Genomic DNA, 18824 nt, shown 5'->3' on the forward strand with positions numbered 1-18824 from the left:
CAAAACTGATAAAGAGGTGGCGGTGCTGGAGGCTTGGAGGAGCAAGGCGGAGCTGAGGGAAAAATCAGAAGATTGAGGTGGAGCCGGTGGGACTGAGGACCATGGTGGAGCCGTAGGGAAGGAGGTCCCCAGTGGAGCTGACAGATCGGAGGGACGAGACGCAGCCAAAGGATCGGAGAGCCAAAGCAGAGCCAGGTGACCGACAGAACAAGGAGGAGCCGGAGGGACCCCGGCAAAGCCGACAGGCTGAAGGACTGCAGTGGAGCCGAGGGAACGCTGAGCTGAGGCAATGTCGAGGGACCAACAGGCCAAGGCGAAGTCCAGGGCTCGGAGGGTCCAGGCGGGGTTGGAGGGCCAAAAGTTCCCACTTGACCACTAGACAATGCAAACATGAGGGCTTAAATACAAGACATGGGAGAACATAAACCAATGAACAAACAAAACTGATAACAAGATAATTAAACAATAAACCAATGAAAACATGATACATGAACATGGAGGGAAAGCATGAAATCACATGACAAGGGAACAGGAACTAAACATTTCAAAATAAAAGACACAAATCAACAAAATACACATGACAATATGTGTATTTTAGGTGCTGTGACAAGTCACAATTTTATTGCCTTATTTTGATTACCTTTCAACTTTTTTTTCTAGAAGTACAAATAAACAAGTGTCTCAATATGAGGTCATGGAAACTGCAAGTATGATAATTACTAGGTAACATTTTACATTAAGTTTTGCATTAGGTATCCTTAACAATGTGTAATAAAATTTTCCAGCATTTATTAATCTTGGCTAATGTCAATTTATACAAATACAATTGTTTATTGTCTGATCATGTTAGTTCATATTGTAATAACTAATGTTAACATAACATTTTTATTGTTAAAAATGGACTAGTATATTATATTATATGTATATGTATATGTAGAAATTAACATTAACCAAGATTATTAAGTATTGTTCATTGTTAGTTCATGTTAACTAATGTAGTTAACTAATGTTAACAAATACAACCATAAATTTTACCCATTAAAGTTACACAAAATAAGAAAATGCTGTTTAAAATAGTTTTAGATAGTTTTAATAGTATAGGACACTGCTGGCAATGCTTGACATTCAATTTCAGCTACCCAAATATGTGTACATTTTTATTTAGAGCAGCAAAATCAATGAAAACAAAAAGCTGGCCAGAATGTGTGCAAAAGTTAATAAAAGTTAAAACATCAGGGAAAATAAGGTAACTACAGCAATGTGGGGGAAAAATATGTATAAATAAAATGACATATTTTAAATAGGGCCTATTAACACAACACTTCGAAATATATATTTGTAAACAAATGTATAGAATAAACACTTACCTCTTAGAGAGCAGAGATCTTTGCAGATTGGATGGTTTGGTTATTTTCCAGATTAATTGCTCATATTTTCACTTTATGTGAGTTTTTTGCATCTTTATATCATCAGTGTCTGAATTCCTTACTGTCTAATAATACTGTTATAAGAAGCCACGCTTCAGTTCCCAGCAATGATTTGCATTATGAATACATTATGCAGATTAGTGTGTACTACTTAGCTTTACTTCTTGCCGATTTTAGATACACTGCTGTTATTTTATTTGTCATCACTTTCAGTTATTTGTCTTTTTGTGATTATTCAGAGCTCATTTTAATACGTAATATGATGTTTTTAGTTTTCACATCATTGTGATTTGTATGTTAAATGATCAGGTCCATGCGTGTTGCACGTTCTCTGTCGTGTTAGCGCTCTGGAAACCATTGGACTGCGGAGAGTTGTAAATTAAAAGTCATCAATGTTTTAAATTCTTTAATTTGTTCATATGCTTTGCACATGTTCGCGGGGCCCCGTCAGACACGTCAGGGCCCCAGGCGGTTGCCTGTTGCCTGTAGGATGGGCCAGCCCTGCCTCAGTCTGAACTCAACCCCATCACACTAACCATTTTCAGCTTATAAAATGGTTCCACCCATATTAGACATTATTTTGTAATTAACATTTTTATTGATTCATGTGCATATGACAGTGAAAAAAAAAAAACTCAACACATATATAATGAATCAGCATTTTACATTTAAACCCTGCTAATACAATGCCACCCTGACCCCTAACGAACACCCCTGTGGTCCCACATAACACACGCAAAATCCAAAAAAATAAAATAAATACATATATATATATATATATATATATATATATATATATATATATATATATATATATATATATATATATGTCCCTCAACCCCAGCCTTCTACTTACCGCCTCTTCAAATGCAGCTACCCTCCCCATTTCCACACACCACTCCAAAAAGAGGGTGCTCCATTTGACTTCCAACTCCTTAAAATTACTTGCCTGCCGATCATGAGACTGGTCATAACCCAATTTTTTATATGATTGTCCCCTAAATGCATGACTGCCCCATCACCCAAAATACAGAGTCTGGGACAAAGCAAAACCTGAGTGTTCAAAACGTCGCACAAATACCTCTGAACCCTCAACCAAAACTCCTGGATCTTAACACACCCCCAAAAGACATGGGTAGTGTCTCCAACTTCTGACTGGCATCGCCAGCAAGTGGGTGTGTCTTTAAGACCAAGCCTATATAATCTAGAGGGGGTCCAATAAATTCTATATAAAATCTTAAATTGCATAAGGCGAACCCTTGCATCTCTAGATACAGACTTGACATTTTTAAGAATCTTAGTCCACACTCCATCCTCCAATACCAAATTCAAATCTTTTTCCCATACTCTTTTGAGAGAAGTCAAGGCTCCATCCCCCAGACTCTGAATTAGTAGGGAGTAATACACTGATGCTTCATGGCCTTTTCCAAAAGCAGCAATCACCTCTCCCAAAGCACCTGCCGCTTTAGGGGGGTGTGTACCACTCCCAAAAATAGTGCAGAGTAGGTGGCGAAACTGTAAATACTTATAAAACTAAGATCTGGGAATGCCAATATGTTGAATCAAATTTTCAAAAGGTTTCAATACTCCACCCTCATATAGGTCACCAAGTGCATTAACCCCCCTCACAATCCAGTCTGACCAACAAAAAGGGGACTTATTAATACATAGTTTAGGGTTCTGCCATATGCTCGAGGCAACATTTAAATAAATGTCAGAATTAAACACTCTGGACACTTTTGTCCATATCGAGTACAAATGCAAAATAACGGGGTGCAACTTAACCTCTCCGGCTAGTTTGATCGAAAGGCTTTGCAGTGGCGAGATAGGGGCAAGAACTTCCTTTTCAATACAAAACCAGGGAGGGGCTCTCTCAGGTGGAAGCGACCAATGAGCCAAATGTCTAAGACCGAACGCATAATAATAAAACAAAATCTTGGGTAGGCCTAGCCCTCCTTTGTCAATTGCCCTTTGTAACTTATTAAAATTTACCCTGGGGCGCTTACCATTCCAAATAAAGGACTTCGATATGCTATCAAATTGCTTGAAATAAGAGAGGGGGACATCAACAGGGAGAGACTGAAGCAGGTAGTTGAATTTTGGAATACAATTCATTTTAATAACATTAACCTTCCCAATCATCGATAAATGTAATGAAGCCCACCTGCTGACATCGCTCGAAAACCTTTTTATTAAAGGGTCAAAATTAACTCTAACTAAATCAGACAAATTTGCTGGGAATAAAATCTCCAAATACTTAATGCCCTGTTTGGGCCACTGGAAGGCGCCCGGCTGGAAAGCCGTTTCTGGGCAGTACGCTGTCAGCGCCAAAACTTCGGATTTAGACCAATTGACTTTGTATCCTGAGAACTTGGAAAAGGAATTAATAATTCTGTGGATGCAAGGCATAGATCTAGTAGGTTCAGAGACAAATAATAAAATATCAAAGCAGAAGCTTATGCGCCACACCTCCCGCTGTCACCCCTGGAAAATCATCCTCCTTTCTTATCGCAGCTGCTAATGGTTCCAGGGCAAGACAGAACAATAATGGGGAAAGTGGGCAACCCTGTCGAGTGCCCCTATTCAGAGTAAAATAATCTGAAATTAATCCATTTGTTTGTACCGCTGCTACAGGGTGTTTATAAAGTAACTTAATCCAACCAATAAATGTACTCCCGAACCCATACATTTCCAAAATCTTAAAAAGATAATCCCATTCTACCATATCAAACACCTTTTCGGCGTCAAGTGAGATGGCAGCGACCGGAGATTGTTCATTCGCCACTGACCACGTGATATTGATGAGACGCCTGATGTCATCAGAAGAGTTACGGCCCCGAATAAATCCCACCTGATCTATATGTATAAGAGATGTCATAACCTTACTTAATCAGTTAGCCAAAATTTTTGACAATATTTTTACATCTAGTTGGATCAGGGAAATTGGACGGTAACTTTTACACTCGCTTGGATCTTTGTCCTCTTTAAGAATCAGACTGATACGGGCTTGTGTCATGGTTGGAGGAAGTTTTCCCTTCTTTAATGATTCAGTATAAACTTCTAACAAAAGTGGGGCCAGTTCTGTAGCATAGGATCTAAAAAATTCTGCGGCAAAACCATGTGGCCCCGGAGCCTTGCCAGTAGGTAGGGACTTAATTACCTCGTTAAGCTCCTCCAAGGTTATCTCAGAATCAAGAGAGTTTTTTTGCTTAGTCGTCAGTTTAGGAAGATCTAATGGTTCCACAAAGTTTCTAATATCTTCATCAGTAGATGAAGACGTGGAACTATAAAGATCAATATAGAATTCTTTAAAGGCATTATTAATATCAATGGCCGAGGTAAATATTTCACCACCAGCAGATTTCACTGAGGAAATAGTAGAAAAAACTCTCTCTGCTTTATATATCTAGCCAAAAGCTTCCCTGCTTTGTCACCTAACTCAAAGTATGACTGTCTTGCACTGAATAACCAAAACTCCACTTTCCGCGACAAAATAGTTTTATATCTATATTTCAATCGGGTCAATTCTCTGAGGCCATCAGCTGACATACGGCGCTTCAGCTCTGCCTCTGCACTTTTAATGTTTCTCACCCACACCAATCATATCACTTCTGAATATATTAATTTAACCACTGAGTCATATGGATTACTTTGATGTTTCCTTTATGTGATTTTTGGAGCTACAAAGGCCTGATCACCTGCCCACACAGTGTGTACGTGTATGCAGGAGAGAGATATTTAGGCTGTTAATTGATTTTAGATGTTCAGATGTATTTTTGAAATATTTTACACTTTTTGGGGATATATTTAATATAAAGAATACATTTATTGAAAAGACGGTTTTATAATATATAGGCTACTGTATACATTGCTTGTTATGATTTCTATGCTGATAATTCACCCACATTTTAGTCCCTGTTTCCTAACATCATAATTTCTTATAGTATGTAGTTCGAGACAGTGTTTTTGTAAGTTTCTATTTTTGGTGGAGAAAAACAGTATTTAGTGTGGATGAAAGGTGTAAATATAGCAAAATCAATGCATTTTAAACTGAAAATATATTAGTGTGGATGTGGCCTAAAAGAGCCCACACGCAAGTCCCTATATTCTGGTTCCTAAATAAGGCTTGTGACTTTTTTTTGTAAGTCTATGGGATTTTTTTTTTTTTTGCCACTTGTGATTCTTACCCAATAACCATATAGCATATTCTTCTGCTGTCTGTTGTAATACTGTTGTGTTGTTGCAATTACTTACAGAAAATAAAAAACTAATAAAGGAAAGAGACCAATGTCTGATACAGAACAGAAGTCTGTCTAAAGAAAAAGACCAGTTAATGAATGAGATGAAAGAACTGCACAGATGGCTTTATGAACAAGGTAATCTTGTGTTTACTCTCCCACTGTAAAAATTATTTACTTTCAGTCATGACACGGCATATAAAGAACAATACTTCTATCAGAAAGACTTGCAGACTTACATAAAGTTGGCTGACATTTATTTGATTAAATTATAATGAAACATAGGAATTGAATGTCTCTTTTTGGCATAAGCCCCATCTGGCGGTCCGATAAGATTGCTACTAGAACCGTCAGATCCTGCCGGAGATTGGAGGCAGGGGGCGGGGAGACTACCCCAAAAGGAGAACCCAAATACTAACCCTAAAAGAGAGGAGGCGGGTTACGAACCAGGTCTTCATGGCCGGAGTTCAATCTGGAGAAGACAAAAGGATATGTGAAAAACCTGAATTTGTAATGTTTGATATGAGCCCTCCAATGAGGGGAGCCAACATTTGTGCAGTATCTTTGCCATAGGATGAATAACATAGTATTTATCCGATTCTGAATGAGAACCCAAGAAAACACAAAACCGCAATGTCTGAAGGTAGCAGAAATGTGATTTCTGAACCAGTAGCGTGACATAGGGATCGGGATGGGGTGATGAATAGGGGAGAGACAGCTGCAAAATCTGAACAAGTTTGCAGATATTTAACCATGGAGGTGTAGAGGCAGAAGGAGCTAGAGATTTTTGATACCATTATGTTCCAACTGCACCCCGAGTGGTCTGTTTCAGAGTGTTTGAGAAAAAGGGAAAAATGGTTTGGAGAAAAGGAAATGTCAGAAAAGGAAAGGTTGTGAGAAGGCAGAAAGGAAAGTAGAGTTAGTAGTGAATTCTCCACACCTCAGAAAGCCGTAAAAGGCCTAAAGGAAAGCTGCTTCCAAAAGAATATCAATATACTCGGTAAAAAGACCTGATCTAAGTGATGAAACCATGAGATGAAGGATGTCTAATGTAATTGGTAACCTCTTGTTGGGGAGAAAGGGACAGGTTTTTTGTCTCCTTTGAGAATCAGGCGAATGAAGGGATTGGAAAAAGTGCTGGGGGTGTCAGGAGAATGATATCTAGCATGAAATTGGATGCTGGCCACCATATTTGTGACAGAGGAAGATTTGAGGAATCTGGCGTTAAAGCAAAAGGAAATTAAAGTGCAAACGGTGGAGACCAGAACGGGAAGTAAAGGAGTGCTGTGCGACTGGCAGAAAGAAGATTAATGGGCCTTGGCGGAGTTATAGGAAATGGGCGAGTCCTCTCTGCATGAATGTCTTAGCGGAATCTAATAGGGGTAGGAGTGAAGGGCTAAGTCCAGCAGAAGGTCCGAAAGGTGCTGGCATGGGATGGGAAATTTCTGGTGGAAGGACATAGTAAATGAAACTCCTGAAAACAAACACGAGATAGCGAGTCAGCAGTTGAATTGGAAAAAGTTGATGTTCTGCCATCTCAAACATCTTAGTAAAGACATGATGAGACTGGATGAAGTCTGATCTTTACTGATAATCGTGATGCCGTTCGTTGTTGCAAAAAATGAGGACGTGTTTGCGTGCCCAGAGGGAATCCCATAATACACTGGCAATGATGATGGGGTAAATTATATAAAATGCTTATGAAGGGGAGCTAAGAGCGAGAAATTTGTCTGGCCAATTCCCTGCAAACCATGATTCTTGAAAATTTCCCCTGAAATCTACTGAAGGAGCAGCGTCCGTGAAAAACGACATGCTGTCTGAGGATTCAGGGTTGTCGTTGTGGAAAAGGGAAATACCGTTCCAGTGATTTAATAGCAGGGACCAAAAATGAAGGTCCAAACGGCAGCCGTTGTCAATTGATCCCTTGTCAGAAAGGTTTTCAATGGAATGCGCTAGCGTGAGGAGACGGGAGATGAAGGAGCAGCCTAGAGGAATAATGCGCATGGCGAAATTGAGTTGACCCAAAAGGGACAAGAGATCGCGTTTGGAGATGGAAACTGACAGGAGAAAGGATGTGCAAACTGACCTGATCCTGTCTAATTTATCATGTGGCAGGGAAGCTTGCATGTTGAGGGAATCGAGCACAATGCTGAGAAATTCAAGAGATGTAGAGGGGCCCATGTTTTTTTCACTGGAGAGGGGAACACCCAGCTCATGAAAAAGCTTGATTAAAACATCCAGAGTGGAGCTGCGAGTGGCAGGGACTATGTGCGGACTAAATTGGCCCGGTTGCTAGGGAAGGTAGAGTCACATGGGGTAACCTCCTCGTGGTCGTGATTAGTGGTTCTCACTCTCAATGAGGCGTGTGGTAAGTTGTGCGTGGATCGTGAAGAGTAGCATGAGCCTCCACATGCTGGGAGTCTCCGCGGTGTCATGCACAATGAGCCACGTGATAAGATGCACAGATCGACGGTCTCAGAAGCTGAGGTAACTGAGACTTGTCCTCCGCCACCCGGATTGAAGTGAGTAACCGCGCCACCACGAGGACCTACTAAGCAGTGGAAATTGGGCATTCCAAATTGAGAGAAAAGGGGATAAAAAAATAAAATAAAATAAATGTGTGGACTACTTCTACACCCGAATGTGAGTCGGACAACAAAGTAACATATTGACTGCCACTTTACGCTGAAAAGGGCCCTGTCAACGGGGTGAATGGGCATGATTTTGAAAGCGTCTTGGATGTTTGCTTTAGCAAGGAGGGCGCTGTGGCCGGCCTTGATAATTAGTTGAATGGCATGATCGACTGAAGCGTATTAGAGGGAAAACGGCTCTAGTGGAATCATGTCATTTACGTTAGCTACGTGGGCCGACGCGGAGCAGACATATAAAAAATCAGACTTTTCTTGCCTGAATATTTGTGAGTGGCTAGACCGATAGTATTGACTCTAAAAGGAAAGAAAGGAGGAGAACTGAAAAGGGCCAATTAGATAGCCTTTACTTATTTCTTTTCCCAGTAGGTCAGAAGCAACAGCATGTTTGGTCAAGGCAGACTGCAATTTTTTTAGTTACGTGTATGAGAGTGGGGGAGAGAACGCCAAACCGAAATCCCTGTTTTAGGCCGCTTAGGAGGATGGAGCAGTGGCACCGTCGGGGAGGGAAGGTGGGCTTCCTAATATGTTATGGGCGATTTGGTTCCCCTGTAGTCTGGAAAGATCAGAGTTGACGGAGATGACCTTATTGGCTAACATTTCTATTATCCTTCCAAGAGGCTAGCAATCCCACTGAGACTCCGGAAGTTGCAGATGCGCACTGCGGCGAGAAGCTGTCTGATCCTGGATAGAAGGTAAGGAGTAAGGGACAAAATTAATGTCCAGAGCGGATATTAGCTTGTTGTAGAGCAAAACTGACTAGTTGCCGGACATCGAATGTCAAATGAACTGCTGTGTTGGCACACTGAAATAACAAAGTGATAGACTGTAAGCAGACTTTTAAAGCAAGGGCTGATATATGATTGGCTAGCTAACCAGATAATGGCGTGACGATGTACAGCTGCGAGTCTTCCTGCTAGAACTATGCTTACGCTTACATGGCATTGAAAAGGCAACAACCATATTATAGCACTTCAATGGGCGTTACAGTGAGAAAAAACATATATGTGGACATATCAGTATTCCTCAGATTCAACCAACTGCAAACCATGTCCATTTTAATCTTGTCTTTTGGGCAATCAGAATGATATTACAGCATGAAATGTGTGTATTTCAGAATGCTTATTAAAAATGCTCATATCTATACTGGTTGTATTTGTATTAACAGATCACCAAACAGACAACTTTAAATGGATTTACTACAACTTCAGTTTTTATTACTTTTCATATGAGTATGAGAGCTGGAGTGACAGCAGACAATACTGTAAACAGAGAGGAGCAGATCTGGTGATCATAAACAGCCCAAAGGAACAAGTGAGTGTGTGTGTGTGTGTGTGTGTGTGTGTGTGTGGGCGGGTTTGGTGTTTTTGAAAATGTAAAAATGCAGAAAGTTTTTTGTGAGGGTTAGGTTTAGGGGTGGGGTTAGGGGATAGTATCTATAGTTTGTACAGTATAAAAATGATGTCTATGGAGAGTCCTCATAAGTATAGCCACACCAGCATGTGTGTGTGTATGTGTGTGTGTGTGTGTGTGTGTGTGTGTGTGTGTGTGTGTGTGTGTGTGTGTGTGTGTGTGTGTCTTTTGTTTTGGGTGGTTTACAAGGAAATTTTCTAAGGTTATACGCTAGTAATTACGAGGGTATTATGCTATAAATGTGGTTTATGAGGACATCCCTAGTGTCCCTGTAATTCAAATGGTTTTAAAAACATACTAAACAATGTTTTGTTTTGTTTTTTCAAATGTAAAAATGTCAAAAGGTTTCTGTGATGGTTTGGTTTAGGGGATAGAATAGATAGGTTTGCACAGTATAAAAATCATTATGTCTATGGAGAGTCCTCATAATGATAGGAGTACCAGCGTGTGTGTGTGTGTGTGTGTGTGTGTGTGTGTGTATACTGATCAGAGAAAAGAGGTAAACAGTTAACATATTACTGTTCCATCTTAACAGGAGTTTTTGCAGAAGGCTGTTGCTAATGAGAAGTTTTGGATTGGTCTGAAAATTGAAGAGGGGGCTTGGAAATGGGTTGATGGCTCCACACTTACAACTGGGTAAGAGATAATTGACTTTTACTGATCATTAGCCAGAACGTTTCTCCACAGTTACAGATAACTATCATATACAGATACACAGATTTTCACGATGTGCATCCCCTTACTGAGGTTGATAAATGTACTTATCACACTGTAGCTAAAATAAATGTGAATAAAAATATGCACAGATGCTCCAAATATTAATGTATAGGGCTCAGGAAGTGTCAGTTTTTTTTTTTTTTTTACCTTAAGATAGGCTTTTATATGCAAAGAAATAAGCTACATACCATTGCCATCTTTCATTGTTGTTGTTTTTTTTTTTTTTTTTTTTTGGAAAAACAAAAGTATTTATAGCACCATTCTCACAACCCTCATATTAAAAACCCTGTCCTAATCAATCTAAAATCTAAACTCTAATGTTTCATTGATGTCACAGGTACTGGAGACAAGATTATCCCTATTACAACTATTACAACTATTACAGTTATTACGCTGTAATGACTGCATCAGGGTGGATTGATCAATGGGATTATAAATATAGATGGATCTGCAAGAGGAGATTTTGTAAAACAAAATTTCATGACAATTACATACAGTAAAATAAATTCCAGTCAAGGTTTTTAAAAAGCATCACTTATGTTTAGTTATGTTGACTTTGTTATGCGATAAATGTTTATTCAATAGACAAACAATTAAAATACATATTTTTTATATATAGATGTGTTGTTTTACTTTTAGGGTAATATGTACAGTATGTTAAAATAAAGATGTGCATTTACATTACAACATGATGCATGCATTTTTCAAAAGTTCACATGACCATGATTGTGATTTTGTACTATTATTGTTGCTAATAAACTGACAATGTTAAAACACCAGATTGTTTAATTTAATAATTTTGAAACACTGAAAAAGAACATTGTTGCTACATGCAGTCAAGGTATGGATGACTCTGTCACTGTAGTGGTTAAAGGACATATTTGCACACTCAGATTTACATCAACAAGCTTACTTTGTTTAAAGAAAAAGAAGTGGCCATTATGGTTAAAGGAATAGTGTGACGAGGAGGAGGGCGGGGCCGTGCCATGAGGACAATCGGGCTAATCAGCCGATGGGGGGATAAAGAAGAGCCTGAAGCGCCAGTTCGAGAGGGAGAGAGATGCACGCTGCCATGCTGCATGTGTGTCTGTTCGTTTATGTTTTATGTTGTTTTAAGTTCATTTATATCATTAAAACTTTATGTTGACTGTTCAGCTGGTTCCCGCCTGCTCCTTGCCCATCCTTATACTGTTGCAGTGGTGCCAAAACCCAGGAAGGAGGAGGGATGCGCTGTCGTGGAGTCCTCACCGCTGCCGTCCGTAAAAAGGAGCAGCCGCGGTTGTAAGCCTGGGGATGGAGGGGTCGCTGCCGGCTGCCGAGAACTGGAGGAACCGCTGCTGTCTGCCGAGAAGGGGAGGAGTGTTTCCGTCCCCCAGGGGTCGGAGGGCTCGCTGCCATCCACCAGAAGGCGGAGGAGCATTTGGGGACCAGGCGATAGCGTGTCCGGGGACCGGCAAGCAAGTTTTTCTTTCTCTCTCCTCTCCCTCTCTCTCTGTGTCTCCTGCTCGCCCTTTCCCTCTTCCCACGCCTTCCCTCGTCTCTCCCCCAGGAGCGGGGTGGACCACCGGCTGACAGAACGGCCGGAAGGGCAACGTCTCCCTTCCAGAAAAGGTGGGGAGTATGTCAGTCCGATTGGCGCCCTGGTCTGAATCGGGCTGGGGAGGAGTGTGACAAGGAGGAGGGCGTTGCCGGGCCGTGAGGGTGCACGGCCGGCACTGAATCAGCTGATCAAGCTTAAAAATATATATACAGTATATGTATTTAAAGTGTGTATTATGACATTATTTAGTCTCTTTATGAAGCAGAGTGTTCATCTGTAAGAGCTATTAAAGCTGAAGTGTGTAACTTTTTCAGTGTTAAAATACTTTCTCATATCCCAGCTTAATATGCAGAGACAACGATAAGTAATTCAACACACTTCTCTGTCCTCCCCCTCCACCGCCTGATGCCTCACTGACAGCAGATATCTTTGCCTCATTTTTTACTAAGGTTACATCCATTAGCAATACATTATCAGCACCACACCCTCTCAAACACCCGCATCCTGTATGCAGCTCTTCTATCTGTATGTTCTCTCCTCTGACTGACACTGAGGTCTCTAAACTCCCTTCACCCTGTTCCTTCCCACGTCATGTTCAAAATGCTGGATTTAAAAGAACGGCAGTAAACTGCGAGTCGGACAGCTCTATAATGCACTAGATGGATGTCTTTGACCGTTTTTATGCCTTTCCGGCAATGTGCCCATCAGTGCAGAATGACACTGTTTGTATGCGCATCTTGCTCACTGTGCTTTGGACTATAGGCCCTTTCCCACCTACAGTCCAGGTACTTTTCCCTAGTAACTTTCTAGATGAGAACTCTTATGAGGAACGGAACATCCATGGACACTTTTCCCCTGTTGCATTCGCATTCACTTAGTTACCACCATAATGACGTCATCTAGTATCGACCAATTTTCTTCTTACGTGGTTGTAATGCGCGATTCAATAGCATCAACAACAATGAAATCAACAATATCGACTGAGGACGCCGGTATCAGAGCTACACTTTTGCTAGCACATGCTGAACTCAGCGGAAAACATGTTGAAAATCTTTTACAATTAAGGTTTTTATGACTCAACATAAATTACTGTATGGAAATACTCACTAATTGACTTAAAAAATAAGTGATGCAAGTTACCACACAGAAACAAGCACGCAATACTTCCCTCATGTAAACTAGATTTCATGACGGTTTAAGCCCCGTTCACACCGCGGGCGGCATGTTGCTAGACTTTGTGTCGCTGGTGGGCATTCCTACTGCTGCCGCCACTGTAACGTTATTGGCGGACTGCATAACTGCCCATAGTAGCGTTTGAAATGCTGTTTACAGATGATTCTGCCGATAAAACTAAGATGTCATACTAATTTCACAAGGAATCAGTTCTTTTGCCTCTAACAATGCACATTCTGCAGGGGAGAGCGTTTTATATAACCTGCTGCAGCGTTTAATGCATCATATCTTTAAATAAGACAAACGTTATATCATTATATGAATCAAACTACCTCAGAATGCCAACACGATTTTCAACGCATCATTTTATTAGGCCATAACTATGTATGTGTTTACAGACAAATGATATAGAACAGTGAAATCGCTCACAGAAACTTTTAACTTCTCCTCCGTCTTGCCTACACTCGAGTCGACTCCAGTATCTCACGAGATTCACTGTACCTCATTGGTGGAATTACCTTCTCAACTCCATCCTTGAAGCAGATTCACTCTGTCTTCAAAAAATGGAACCCTGAACCCTGCCTGGAGACAGATGACATAAGCTCGCCAATGGTCGGGAAAGCACGTGTCGCCGGAAGTCGCTGTGCATTCATTGAAAATTAATGGGATGGTGTCGCTGTCTCGAGCAATGTCGCTGGCGGTGTGAACGGGACTTTAGTATATAATAGAGTTCAATTACCCACTCACAATAAACATCTGATTATTTATATCCATCCTCCCAGGAAAAATTTGTTGTAGTAATCCAGAAATCCCTTTATTTTCTGTATAGTCACACATTACAAACAATACAGATGCGATGAAAACTCAAAGCGTGTCTCCCGATGAAGTCAAACACACACATACACACATGTGAAACGGGTAGTCCTCTTTGTATACTTTGTTGGTTTTATTTTATTTCTGTTAAGGGAATTGTAAATTTAGTGCAGTTCTGAGTTGCAGTCTAGCAACTAGTTGTTTACAAATGGAGGCTGTGGACTCCTCTCTGTTCTCAATACTTTGTGCGTTATAGGTTTTTGACCAATCACAGGCTGCAGCATCTCCCACAGACCCTATACACCCCCAAAGTACCTACTCCGGAGTAGGAGCTAAAAATCCCCCTAAAATGGTCCCGGGGAACTATAGTTCCTTTGGTGCGAAAGCGACGAAAAATACTAGTCCCTGGGAAAAGTACCTAAACGGGCTTTAGTATCACCAGTGGCAAAGGGCCTTATGTATCTGCGATTTCTTTTGTTTTGGTTCATATCAGCACGGATTGTTTGTGAGCCAGTCATTATACGATTCACGCTTTGCAAAGGAACTGTTATTGAAGGATGGGGCAGTTAAAAACACTATTGGACCCGATCGCAAAACTGTGAGTAAAGTTTCATTAATTAATTTTTCAAAAGTCATAACTGTTTGATAGTTTATGGCACTGCTGTGCTTGAGTGAGCAGTTTAACATATTCGGATGCAACGTGTTAAATGTGTGTTATGTGAAAACACTGAAATGTAGTTTTATAATGTTGTGGACCTTGTTCATTCTCTTCCAATTGAGTTTAAAATATGGCTGTATTCGAGGGGCTGCATGATGTTAGCCAATTATAACAGTGACCGTTTAAATTGAAGTTTAAAAGGAGGCGCTCCCTTAGGCCAAAACCAAACGTTTCAGACAGAGGCCAGAGACAGGGTGGAAAATTATCTTATACTACTCATTTATGACTGTTTTGGTGCAAAAAAAACCTTTACTAACATTATCAGTGGACCTCAGGGACGATAATAAATAATAAAATAAAAACAGGATGTCATGACCCCTTTAAACATTACACCTGACAACAACACGTCACTGAAAGCAGTAAACCTACCGTATATGCTGGAACACTGAGATCATTTGTTTGGAAACAGTGACACCTGCTGGTCATTCTGCACCTTCTGCCAAATAACCTCGGAACTATTCGGCTGCTGCTGGAGGAATTATATCGCAGACGTACTACATTAAGGTTGTGTAACGTTTGTTTATGTCCGTGTTGACACCCGTGTTTTGAAACGGCTTCTCACGATCAAATCCGATATTAAAAACAATTTTAAAATAATTGTGTCCAGATTAGCTATATTTTTTTACATAGATGTCATCTCAAGAGTTCAGATGATGAACAGAAAGCAGAGGAGAGTTTTGCGGTATGTGGAGGAGGGCAGTCTGTTAAAGTTGAAGTCATATCTTCGTAAACACAAGGATCTGGAGCTGAATTTCACCCAGGGTAAAAGGCACAGAGGCCCATTACACGTTGTCTGCTCTCACGGTGACGATGCCATCCTCAGACTGCTGCTGAAACGTGGAGCAGATCCGCTGCAAACAGACAGAAATGGAGAAACGCCATTACACCTGGCCGCCAATAGAGCCCTTAAATACGGCAAGAGAGGTATAATTTGCTCATTAATATCAACTATTTGTCTGCTGAAATTGCTTAAAGTGTTTCATCTGTGTTTTATGCTGACGACCTTTTCAAACGCAGTTTATGATGACCTGGTGGTGCCATTACAAAAACACTGTCCAGAAGCAATGGAGATTTCCAATAAAGCAGGAGTGACTCCTCGTGACCTGCTGCAATGGATGAAATCTGAACAGGTATTATGAAAAGCTTGAATGTCTATTTATCTTAACATAAAATAGGAACACATTTTTTTAAATACATTAAAGGAATAGTTTACCCCAAAATTAAAATGTTGTCATTATTTACTCTCCCTAATGTCATTCCAAGCCTGTAGGATGTCATTCTTGCATGGAGCATAAAAGAAGAATTTTTGGAAAACATTCATGCTTTTCCATACAATGATCGTTCCCGTTTTAAGGGATAATTCACAAAAAAATGAAAATTCTCTGATCATTTACTCACCCATCTCTGATGTATATGACTTTCCTTCTTCAGCTGAACACAAATGAAGATTTTTAGAAGAATGTTTCAGCTCTGTAGGTCCATACAATACAAGTGAATGGTGACCAAAACTTTGAAGCTCCAAAAAGCATATAAAGGCAGCATAAAAGTAATCCATAAAACTCCAGTGGTTTAATCCATGTCTTCTGAAGCGATTCAATCGGTTTTAGGTGAGAACCGACCTAAGTGTAACAATTTTCACAATAAATCTTGACATCAGCAGTCCCCTTGGTGATCATGATTTCAAGCTCTATTACACTTCCTAGTACTTGATGCATGTGCAGAGCACTAGATGGCGCTATAGGAAGCGTAATCAAGCTTGAAATCATGATTGCCAAGAAGTCTGCTGATGGCAAGATGTACAGTGAAAAAGTTCTTATAACTGTTCTCACCCAAAACAGATTGAATTGCATCAGAAGACATGGATTAAACCACTTGAGTTTTATGGATTACGTTTATGCTGCCTTTATGTGCTTTTGTCCTTTAATGAATGTACTAAAACTTTTAAATGATTTGTTTCTTCTTTTTGCAAATTAAAAATGTCAACTTGAATGAAAGCAACATTTTAAACATTCTTTTAACACATTTTCTATGAAGTGAAGTCATAATGTTTCATATTACTTTCACAGAAACAGGGGGGCTTAGGAAAGGAATCCCCATGTGCTGTTGATCCCGAGCAACAATGGAGAGAGAAGCTGTTAGGTGAATGTCAGGATGAGTTTTTTGAGACATTTGGACAGTATGACGGTAAGCTGTTTGGTTTAGTTCTGCACTGTCACTACTTTTGTTAGGCTTTTACCCAGGTATACATTTTATCAGAATATATCTGTATAAATGTATACATCATATATATCAGTATAGTATCAGTATATTATTTATTATTATTATATACTGTATATATATATATATTATAGTAATAGTAGTAGTAGTAGTATGTGTGTGTGTATATATATATGTCACATTTTCTTAGCCAGAATAAGCTGCAATCTGAACCAGACTTTATGCTGTTTGCATTTTTAGAATGGCTGGCCCCATTTATACTTTATAACATAATACATTTTGTATTTTATGCATACGTTCTGTCTACTCCAGATGATTTCTTATATGATGACAAAGATGAAGAAGACTTTGTGGACTGGGCGGAGCGGATCAGACGGGAGTATGTTGGCAAACAACGTGCCAGAGAACAGAGACAAGCAGCTTGCTTGGGAAACAAGAGGTCAAAGGGTCGGAAGGAGACTGAGGAGGATGAAAGGAGTCGCAGGGAGCTGATGGCCAGGTTGGAGCGAGAGCATGCTGAGTATCTGCAGCGTGCAGCACGTAAAGAGGAGGAGACGCGGCAGGGAAGGAAGAGGCGTTACGAGGAACGTTGTGCTGCCACATTTCAGAGCTCCTCGAGCAAGGCACCTGAAGGACTGCTGGGATACGATGACATCCCGTGGCCGGCTCCTCGCGGTTCCCCGGAGGACATGGTTGCTGTTATGTTGCACGGTGCTGACCGATCTGATGTGCCCACTTTACGGAAGGTGCTTCGCCGGCAGCAGGCCCTCTGGCACCCGGATAAGTTCTCCCAGCGCTGTGGAGGCCGTTTGGTGGACTGTGATAGACAGAAAATCCTGGACACAGTCACTGCTCTCTCACAGGAGCTCAACAGACTTGCACAAAGCCTCAGATGACATAGACTTCACTGATCTGAGTTTGAATCTGTTTAACTGCAGTATTTGTTCTCAAGCTAATGTGTGTGATTAAGACATTCTGTGATTTAAATCAAATTAAAAACAAAAGAAAAGTGGAATTTCTGTCTCAGTTTAATTTGATTCTGTAACAGTTGCTTTGCCAACTTGGAATAAGAGTTGCAAAAGAGGGATATTTTCAGCAAAAATTTGCTACATTAATTATAATTTCCAAAATTTGACAGATATTTGTTATCTATGAATTTTTATTTTTTTTAGAAGATTATGCATGACAATCTAATCTTATTTAGAATCATCAATGCCTAAAAAGTGTCACTAAAGTATTTGTAATATAATATTAAACACTCATTAGGTCATTCTTAGTTACGTGTTATAAACACAGTACATAAAAGTAATCCATAAGTAATCCAACCTTCCTGATGCAGAACCTTTTCTGTAAGAAAAGTCAGATTAAGAGATTTTAAGGAACTTTTTAAGGAATGTAATGCATTTCGCAAAATTTTCACATGTTCTCTTGTAAAATATTAATATTCTATGTTATATACTATACATTTTTTATTTAGCATTGACCCTGCAGTTCTATTATGAACCCCTAGGGGTTTGCAAACTCCCATTATGAAAGACTGTCCTAGATGAAACTGCAGGGCATAGGACATGTTCCATGCCAATACTGTTGCAAAATTTATATCATAGGGCATTTGGCATATACATATAGAATAGTGAATCATTGCCTTTCTCAACTACTACAGTAGCTTCAAGATGATTGATGGCCAAGCTTCAGCACTATAGCTGCAAATAAGACATGGTTACAGGGTTAACAAACATGTTTGCTAAGTGCATTTGTAAATGCACATATAGTCTGTTTGATTATGTTTTCATTTAACTTTCCTCTTTGCTTCATGTGGTCTATGTGGTCCCTTCTGAGTATCTACAAAATATTGCTTTTGCCTTGAGTTGCGTTGAGAACATTTTACTATGAAAATAAATAAGAACTGTTAGTGGAACA

The 18824-nt window shown here is 40.0% G+C and overlaps 2 protein-coding genes across 2 annotated transcripts; both read left to right on the forward strand.

Moving 5' to 3' along the window:
• The first annotated feature begins 6841 nt into the window (after window positions 1–6841).
• LOC127433220 (C-type lectin domain family 10 member A) lies at window positions 6842–14233 on the forward strand. Its single transcript, XM_051684942.1, has 5 exons — window positions 6842–6938; window positions 9482–9627; window positions 10262–10362; window positions 10781–10908; window positions 14226–14233. The coding sequence occupies exons 1-5, from the start codon at window positions 6842–6844 to the stop codon at window positions 14231–14233; spliced, it is 480 nt and encodes a 159-aa protein (XP_051540902.1).
• Window positions 14234–15150: 917 nt separating this feature from the next.
• On the forward strand, window positions 15151–17913 carry nfkbil1 (nuclear factor of kappa light polypeptide gene enhancer in B-cells inhibitor-like 1). The gene is made up of 4 exons (XM_051685576.1): window positions 15151–15611; window positions 15705–15817; window positions 16754–16871; window positions 17217–17913. Exons 1-4 carry the CDS (start codon window positions 15338–15340, stop codon window positions 17798–17800), a joined length of 1089 nt encoding a protein of 362 aa, XP_051541536.1. The 5' UTR covers window positions 15151–15337; the 3' UTR covers window positions 17801–17913.
• The last annotated feature ends 911 nt before the right edge of the window (window positions 17914–18824 follow it).

The sequence above is a fragment of the Myxocyprinus asiaticus genome, chromosome 43 (genome assembly GCF_019703515.2).
Source record: "Myxocyprinus asiaticus isolate MX2 ecotype Aquarium Trade chromosome 43, UBuf_Myxa_2, whole genome shotgun sequence".
NCBI lineage: Eukaryota > Metazoa > Chordata > Actinopteri > Cypriniformes > Catostomidae > Myxocyprinus > Myxocyprinus asiaticus.

Excerpts from the sequence above, each read along its gene's own strand:
- LOC127433220 (XM_051684942.1), top strand. The coding sequence starts at position 6,842 with ATGCTGGCCACCATATTTGTGACAGAGGAAGATTTGAGGAATCTGGCG. Across the intron at positions 9,628-10,261 it reads TAAACAGCCCAAAGGAACAA|GAGTTTTTGCAGAAGGCTGT; the intron begins GTGAGTGTGTGT and ends CCATCTTAACAG. Across the intron at positions 10,363-10,780 it reads GGCTCCACACTTACAACTGG|GTACTGGAGACAAGATTATC; the intron begins GTAAGAGATAAT and ends TTGATGTCACAG.
- nfkbil1 (XM_051685576.1), top strand. The coding sequence starts at position 15,338 with ATGATGAACAGAAAGCAGAGGAGAGTTTTGCGGTATGTGGAGGAGGGC. Across the intron at positions 15,612-15,704 it reads CCTTAAATACGGCAAGAGAG|TTTATGATGACCTGGTGGTG; the intron begins GTATAATTTGCT and ends TTTCAAACGCAG. Across the intron at positions 15,818-16,753 it reads AATGGATGAAATCTGAACAG|AAACAGGGGGGCTTAGGAAA; the intron begins GTATTATGAAAA and ends TTACTTTCACAG.